The sequence below is a fragment of the Ailuropoda melanoleuca genome, chromosome 14, assembly GCF_002007445.2.
Source record: "Ailuropoda melanoleuca isolate Jingjing chromosome 14, ASM200744v2, whole genome shotgun sequence".
NCBI lineage: Eukaryota > Metazoa > Chordata > Mammalia > Carnivora > Ursidae > Ailuropoda > Ailuropoda melanoleuca.
This window is the reverse complement of record NC_048231.1, coordinates 32,154,301-32,162,837: the sequence shown is the minus strand read 5'-3', so window position 1 is coordinate 32,162,837 and position 8,537 is coordinate 32,154,301. Positions and strand designations below refer to the sequence as shown.

The 8,537-nt window shown below is 53.5% G+C and overlaps 1 protein-coding gene and 1 long non-coding RNA gene across 4 annotated transcripts in view; one reads left to right on the top strand and one right to left on the bottom strand.

Annotated features, from left to right (window-relative positions):
- Positions 1 to 3,419, top strand: part of SERPINA6 (serpin family A member 6) — a 22,249-nt gene extending 18,830 nt beyond the window's left edge. For 2 of the 3 annotated variants that reach the window (XM_034643375.1, XM_034643374.1), the window contains exons 4-5: positions 858 to 1,008; positions 2,362 to 3,419. In XM_034643375.1, the coding sequence (XP_034499266.1) occupies positions 858 to 1,008; positions 2,362 to 2,547 (337 nt within the window). In that variant the 3' untranslated portion in view covers positions 2,548 to 3,419. The remainder of the gene's footprint in view (positions 1 to 857; positions 1,009 to 2,361) is intronic. The other variant, XM_034643376.1, reaches the window with a different exon arrangement.
- Positions 3,420 to 4,616: 1,197 nt separating this feature from the next.
- Positions 4,617 to 8,493, bottom strand: LOC117795906. The gene is made up of 2 exons (XR_004620065.1): positions 8,389 to 8,493; positions 4,617 to 7,247 (listed from the first exon to the last, which is right to left on the bottom strand). It is a non-coding gene; the product is annotated as an uncharacterized LOC117795906 (long non-coding RNA).
- Between the last annotated feature and the right edge of the window lie 44 nt (positions 8,494 to 8,537).

Here is an 8,537-nt window from a genome sequence, read left to right as displayed (position 1 = left end):
TCCCTCTCCCCTCCCTTCCTCCCTCTCCCTCCTCCCTTCCTCCCTCTCCCTCCTCCCTCCTGCTCCCTTCTCCTTCTACCTCCTCCCTCCATCCTGCTCCCCCCTCCCTTCCCCCCTCCCCGTCCTCCCATGAGGCAAGGGGGCTTTGAAGCAACTCCTCGTGGCCTCTCCACGATTCTGCTGCTTCCCAGTGGTCTGACTTTGGGAAGTTCCTCAGCTCCTCTTGAGTTTCATTCTCTCTGTGGGGACACTGCAGATGCTGGCTTCCAACGTCCTAAGGCTGCAAGCGCATGCGTGCATTAGATGCGATACAGAAGCTAAAGGACATCCAGCAGGTGTTAGGTAGGGCCAGTCTCCCCGACTGCCAGTGGCTCTCCCCCATCTAGTGCCCTTGTTGCCCTGCACTGCCTTGCTGTGTGGATGAGGACAAGCACAGAGAGGGACAGGGCTTGGTTAAAGCCACACAGCATTAGTGGCAGGGCTGGGGCCAGGACCCTGCTCCCAGCCGGGTGCTCCCTCCACTCCTCTGCTTCTGCCTGGGGGTGCTTGGGGGACCACAGGGACTTCTTTAGGGACCCTTCTCTTCAAAGTCCAGGGGCGCAGCTATACCACAGGTGGAATCCACTCAAAGGAAGAGCTGAGAAGAAAAGATTCAGCGATTCAGAGGCCCGGAGAGGACGCTGCCTGTGTGATGGAGGGAGAGGCAAATCCTATGTCTTGTTCTGTCCCTTCCCCTTTTCCACAAAGATCGTGTCAGGCTGGGAGGCAGGGTCTGGAGGGATCACAAGGGAAACCGAAGACGGAGGGGGGGCAGGCCCAGCCCCAGGAAAGGCTAACCCCGTCTGCTTACCCCTAAGCAGCCAGGTAAACCTGTATGTCCCAAGGGTGGTCATCTCCGGAGCCTACGACCTCAGGGCCATTCTGGGGGACATGGGCATTGCAGACTTGCTCGACAAGGAGGCAGATTTCTCCGGCATCACCCGAGAGGCCCCGCTGAAGTTGTCAAAGGTAAGTGTCCCTAGAGTCCCTCTTATTTTCCGCAAAAAAATTCACAGTACAAATAATAATAAGGAACATGGGGCCCCTTCATGAATAGGTCTCTAAGCCCCAGGTGGAGAGCCCCGGGTCTTATCCACACCCCAACTCTTACAACAGGGCAAATGGAGGCTCAGCGGGAAAATATGATGTCTCCACAGTGACACAGGAGCTAGTGACAAGGGTGGGACCCCCTCCAAAAAGGATCCAGGAAAATGGGAAACGTCTGAATGCAGCCCCATCAGACAGTCTACCCACTACACTCTCTCCCTTCATTCTTTACCTTTATGCTCTGTGGGTCCCTCCGTCATTCAGAAAACATTTATTGGACGCCCACTCTGTGCCCCAAACTGCTGGGCTCCGGGTGCACCTGCATTACTGAGACATGGCCCTGCCCTCACGGGGTCTCAGGGTCGTGTGGTGGCCGAAAGAGAGGGGGCAGGAGACGGCTGAGGTGGCAGCAGCCCCTCCCTCAAGCACACAGACTTGGACCATCGTGGCGCCCGGCACACCGTGGGGGCGATAAAATGCCTGGTGTGCAGACGATGGGGTCAAACAGCCACTTCCTCGTATGGGGACCACGATTTCTCCAAGGACGATCCTCTGGCTTGGGAAAGGTAGATCGCTCACCAGGGCCACAGAGCTGGTAAATGACAGCCTGACGTTTGGCCTGGGGTCTATCCAACTCAAAGCCTCATTTCCCAAGACAAAGTGCAGGGCTGCTGACCCCAGGCCGGCTTCTTGCGGTGCCTCCGGCTCCTGGCTGTCCGGTCAAGGAGCTCCCCTGCCCCAGAAGACATTGATCATTAGCCCGTTCCGATTCACTGAAGGCATCTGATACGAGCTGCACAAGCATTTTGCTGATTGCAGAACTCCTCCTAATTTTGATCACAGCAAGAGACAGTTCAACGGCCCCTTTCCGTTCTGAGTAGACATGAGCACTTGCCGAAACGGGCCCCTAATGTTTGGCCAGCAGGGTGCAAAAGGAGCAAGGTCCACCTTGCCCAGGACCTGGTAAGGAGTGCCTGATGTAGACACTGAGGTCCAGTGCGTATGGCGAGACCCCTGATCTGCCTGTGGTGGGCTCCATCGGCCCGCTTTCTAGGGAAGAAGTCTAGGTGTGAGCTGGGTTCTGGAGGGGGACAGACCCTGGCCCTTGTCCTGGGGCTGCCTCTTAGATGAGGAGCCAGCAAGTGACCCTCTCTGAGCCTCAGCTTTGCCACCTGTAAAACCAAGGCTGGGAGGAATGGAAGCGGTGAGGGGTGGCAAACTCCCAACATGCCCCGGGCGCTCAACCTCCACCTTCTTCGGCCCCGTACCCCACAGGTGGTCCATAAGGCTGTGCTGCAGCTGGATGAGAAGGGCTTGGAAGCAGCCACCTGCCCCAGGGTCATGCTGGAGGGGGCGTCTGAGCCGCTCACCTTCCGCTTCGACCGGCCCTTCCTTCTCATGATCTTCGACCACTTCTCGTGGAGCAGCCTTTTCTTGGGCAAGGTTGTGAACCCGACCTAAAGCCGCCCCCCGGGAGCCGAGCCCCAGCTGACCCTGCGTACCAGCAATGCTCTGGGTAGTGCGAGGCTCCCCCCGTCTTCTCCAGGTTCTTCTGTCCAAATAAATCACCACCACTGCAGCTGCTGGCAGGTGTGCTTGAAGGGATGAAGTGGGACAGGTGACAAACTCGAATGACAGCATGCCATCTTGACTCCTGTAATTTTCTGGTGTGGACCACCGTGCTGTGGTTATGTAATATGCGGAAGCCGGGGGAAGGGCATGTGGAAACACTATCGTTTTTGTACATTTTTGTAAGTGTGAAATTATTTCTAGAAAAGGAGGAAATCATGCAAGCCCAAACATGACAGAAAGACATCTTTGAAGCACTAAGGGGAATGTTGTGACATCTTCAAAAAAGAAAGAAACAAAACAATCCTTCAGAAACAAAGGCAAAATAAAGGTTTTTCTCCAGACAAACAAAAGCTGAGAAAGTTTGTCCCTGCCCTAAAGAAAAATTTTAAGTAGTTCTTCAGGCTGAAACAACATGGTTCTAAGTGGAAATTTGGACCTACGCAAAAGAATGAAAAGGACTGGAAAGGGTATATATGCGAACAAAGAAAAAACGTTGTTTAAATGTCTTTAAAATATAATTAACTGTCCAAAGTAATAGTGATTGATTTGTTGCTTCAAGCTCCAGAACTCTCTTAATCCCCTGTTCTGCAAAAACTGGATCTGGACATGATGTTAAGCTTTGTCAGTGGAGGGCGCTAGAGAAACGTTGCCAGAGGATGAGACTTACCCTCCTAGTTTGGGGCAAAAAGCATTAAATGAGATAAAGAAGAATTAGATAGATAGATAGATGATATAGATAGATGATAGATGATAGATAGATAGATAGATAGATAGATAGATAGATAGATAGATGATAGATATAGATAGATAGATAGATAGATAGATAGATAGATAGATAGATAGATAGATAGATATGGAAGGTATAATTAGACCTGAATCCCAAAGCCATCATCTTACTTAACAAAAAAGCACTAAATGCATTCCGACTAAGGTCAAGAGTAAGACAGGGCTGCGTTATATCCGCCACCATTTCACGTTGTCCTGAGGGTATTACGCCATGCAGTTAGACAAGAGAAAGCAGAGGGATGGAATGGGAAAAAATGAAATACAACACTACTTGCAGATGGCATATAATACACTTGCAGAACCCTAGCAAATTAGTGATAAAACAAACTCATGTAACAAAAGAATTCAGCAAGCCATCAGGCGATAGCATCAACATGCAAAAACATGAGCCTTCATATACACAAATCACAACCAGTTAAATAACAGGGGAGAAAACCCAGTAATAACCCGCCCCCAAATACAACACTTAGAAATAAACAAGAAATATGCAGAATCTACATCGAGAAAATTATGATATGACTCCTTAAAGATGCAAAATTAGACTTGAACAAATGGAAAAGATACTCCTTCTTATATAAGACACCTCAGTATCACCTGGATATCCGTCTTCTCTGGGTTCATTTAACAATTCGATGGTATTCCGATAAAAGTACTAGTAAATTTTTTTTTTCTTTGGAAATAGATAAGATGATCCCAAAGCCCATATAGAAAGATAAAGAGCCAGGAAAACACTGACAAGGAGAAGATATGGGTGGGGGTGGGGAGGATAGGGAACCAGCCTGAACAGATGTGAAAGCAAAGCACACAGATCTGCTAATTGATTCTGTGGCTCTGGAACGTAAGTCCGGGGGCAGCCCAGTGACACAGGCTTGGGAGACTGGAAATAGACACCAGGACACATGGGAACTTAATACTCAAAAAAGAAAGACTTTTAAATAAACAGGGTTGGGAAAACTGCATAGTCATTGGGGAAAAAAGATACAAGTACACCCATTCTTCACACCATACATAAGAATGAACTAAGAATCAGAGATTTCTGTGAGAAAAAGGGATCTAGAGGGGTAGCAGAAGAAAGCACTGGTCAATTCCTCTACAATGCAGGCGTAGGAAAAGGTTTTCTGCCCATGACTCACAGTCCAGATGAAATTAAAGAAAAGATGGGCAAATTTGACTACATAAGAAGTATGTTTTTTAATTGCCTGGTCAAAAATTCATACTTTGCAACAGGAATGAAAACTGGAGAGAATATATTTGCAAGGTCATTCCTGGGCAGATAGCCCTCATCTGCACTGCTGGAATTTATGAAAACATGTTCAACTTCACTTCCAATTTTAAAAGAATGCAAGTTAAAACTCCACGGAGATGCCGTTCCCTGTCTGTCGGGTCGGCGAAGCCGTGAGAGCTTCCCAGGACAGCCCGCGGATGGTGGGGAGACCATGGGCACGCAGTGCTGGGGGGAACGCTAGCGCCCGCTATGCAGCCGGAGATTGGCAATACATAACTTATTCGTTTCCTACAACCGTTGCGATCAGTCACCACATGAGAGGTGTCTTCAGACACAGAAACAAATTCTTTCACAGTTTTGGAGGCCCAAAGTGGGAGCATAAGGCGTCAGCAGGGTTTTTCCCGCAGGAGGCTCAGAGACAGAACCCATTCTGGGCTTGTCACCTAGCTGTGGTGGCTGCTGGCGGGCCCTGGCGTCCCAGGACTTGTAGACACACGTCCCAGTCCCCGCCTCTGTCTTCATGGGGCCTCCTGAAGGCCTTGGGAAGGCCTTTCTCTTGTAAGGATAGCTGCATCTCGACTAGGTGAGCTCCCTCAAGAGCTTTTGGTAACTAGGCAACTGTTCCTTCCAATCACCGCTTCCACCCAGACCCTTGCACGTAGCTCTTGGAAGCCTGGACAGGCTGTCAGTCCGTCCACCTGCCCCAGGCAGGGCCATGAGTCCTGCTGACAGCAGCCCGCATTCGCCCTGCCAGGCACCGGGCTGAGTGCTTGTCACAGACGTCCCTGCCGCTTGCAGGGCTAAGCAGCATGCGCTCCCGGCATGTGCCTGCCTTGCCGGCCCATAGAGAGGGGCCCGGGGCCCGGGCGGTGGGAGCTGTTCTCCCAGACACTGGGTGGAGGAGGAGTCAGAGGCTGGGAAGCCTTTTCTTTTCCACATCGCACCTCCCACCTACCCAAGCTTCGTGCACACAGAGCCAGCTCACGGTGGTCTCTCACATTTCCTCCTCTGTAAAGTCTGAATCTGGGTGCCGTGTGACCTCTGACGTCCCTTCTGACCCAGTGTCACACAGCAACAACCATTCATTATCTCATCGGGCCAGGCATCAAGCTCTTCACCTGCACGACCCCATGAGCTGCAGGTACAGCAGTGCTAAGAGTTCGGCCTTGGGAGCCCATTTTATAGATGGGAAAACCGAGGCCGAGTGAGGGTGGGGAGCTAGTTCAGGGTGCACAGCTGGGAAGGAGCCCCAGCGACAGCAGTAGGGACTGAGTGTGACCTGCTGGGGACAGCGCAGAACTCATGTCCTTGCCAAAGGCACAGAGCTTCTAAGCCACACTTCTGGGGGCTGGCACTTGATGTCCAGCTCCTTGCTGCCTCTGGGTGCTGCTGAGTCCTAGGCCAGGGACTCCGTTCTACAAAGGGGGGGGGGAAGCGAGCACGGAGCGGCTGAGTTGCATTCCCCAGTGAATATAGCGGGGGGCCCAGGGTTGGCTGGCGGAGGCCCTCACACTCTTCCCAATACATTCTGCGGCCTTCCCTTGGAAAGATCTTTTCTGAAACCCTGGCAGGCGTTGTGAGAGCCTCGCAGAGGGTCAAATGCAACGCAGTGACATCTGTGGAGTCCTGAAGCCATCCGTGAACACCGCGCTCCATAGCGTTCGGCCCGCTGGTCCCTCTCGGACATCTGGCAAAGCTGAACCCCACCCCCCACCCCAGTCCGCAGGAAGGAGCCCCTCCCCCGTCAGCTGCAGGACATTGCAGATGGGAAGGTCAAGGCTGAAAAGTCCACCTGCACCCCTCACCTTGACCTCATCGGGTAGTCCTTCTCAGCTGAGCAGGTGCTGCTCCAAGGAACACTCTGGAAACATGTTGGGGCACTTTGGTTTCCACAAAGATTTGAGGAAATGCGGTTGGCATTTAGCCCATGAGGGTCAGAGATGTCAGATATCCTGGACTGCACAGGACTGTCCCTCTCGATGGAGTGACCCGGGTCCCACATGACCGATGTTCCACTGCAAGTCCAGACGGGTAAAGAACCTGGCCAAAAATCATCTGAGCCCAGACCCTCACAGTCCTGCGGGTGTTTGATTTCATATGAAAACACCGGTTACCCCCAGGGTTTTCATTCCCGCTGAGTTTCCTGTGAAGACAGCTACTATAAATCAGAGGAAGATTTGCATTTTATTTTTGGGATCTTGACCAAGTATGATTCACATTCCAGAAAACCTTATGCTCGGATCAGCGGAGCAGGTCTTACTGTCTCTTCCCCCCCCCACACCACCACCACGGGGTGCCCAGCTCTGGACTGGGGATCCAGGGGGCCTCTGTGGGATCCACCATCGCCTTTCTTCACATGAGCTGCTCAGCCACTGGAGCAAGTCCATCCCACGAGGCGCTGGATCCTTCCAGAACAACACCTGGGGTTGAGAAGCAGCAGCTCTCACAGCGGAATTCCAGTTGTATTCCGGGTTGGAAAAGCAGCTGGGAAATATGGGAAGCCTGTCTCTGTCTTCGCTTTTGTAGAAACACCACCTCCAAGCGGGATGTTAATCAGTAACAGTCCCTTGGGGAGCACCTTTGGAATAGCAAATATTTGCTGCAAACCCTAACCTTTCCTGTCCTTTCTCTGAGTGAAGGACCTTCCCAGGCACCAGGGGGCCACTCGCTGGTAAGAGCCAGCTGATTAAAGGAGACTTTCAAAGGGTCCCACCAGCGAGGTATGGGGGAGAGATGTTCTCGTTGGGTCTGGGTGCGTCCGAGGTGAGGGGGTGGGTGTCCAGGCAGTGCCAAGCCCTCACCCCAGACACCCATAGGACAGGAGTGGCTTAGAGGTGCGTCCTAGATGCGGGGGCCTGCCTTTGCAGGATGGTGGCCAGAGGAAGAGCTTTCAAGGCTTGAGACGTCACGCCCACAACACTCACTGTGCAAACCACACTCGGGTCCCTGGCTTGCTTCCCAGGGGCCCAGCCTACCCCTTCCAGGACTGGGGGCGGGGCTGCTACTCCAGGCAGTCAGGGCTGAGGAGTGGCCGGTGAGCCCTTGATGTCTCCTTCCAAGGTTCTACTTAAGTTGATGCACCCTTGGCATGCCTGAGGGCCCCCGGTGCCCGGAGAGGGGAGGGACCCCTGCAGACATTCTGCTCCAGTCAGCAGATGGACACAGGCTTCCGGGGTTACCTGGGACTATCCAGTAAGCAGCAGGCAGGGACACCCGTGTATCCCAGGGCCAGCTGTTGTTTTATGTCCACACGGACGCGGACACGGGCCCTGCATCAGGGAGGAGAGGCCTGGGAGCTTCACTCTTTCGCAATGGGCTCCAGGTGGCCTGGTTCGGAATGAGGGTCTCCGTCGATGGGAACTGCAGCCTCCCGCCTCCCTAGGGCACCGGGGGTCCCAGAAGAGAGCAAGGGTGCTGCCAGCTGACCCCCAAGAACCAAGTGTGGGGACAGCCAAGTGGCACCGCCCAACCCACAGGCGTTTATTCAGATGGGAACCATGCAGGTGCTCAGGGGCCCAGGGAGGTGGGGGGTGGAGGCAGCTAGGGATGGCGAGTGTGGGTTTGGAGACCCACATCCCTTGCTGGAAGGCCAGCCCCACCCGGATGCGTGACAGGGGCCGAGAGAGCCAGGACCCGGTTCACAGGCCGCTGCGAGGATCAGCTGGGAGGGTCCCAGGGGGGCTTAGCCCAGGCCTGCTGCAGGCGAATCCGAGACTCACCTGTTTCTGTTCTGGGGCGCTCCGGGTACAGTGGAGGCAGGGGCCACAGACCTGGGCCCAGGGCTGGGTGGAATGCAGAGGAGAGGTTCAGGGGGAGAATTCCAATCACCACAGCCCAGCTCGGGCAGGAGGCTGGCTGCTGTCCAGCC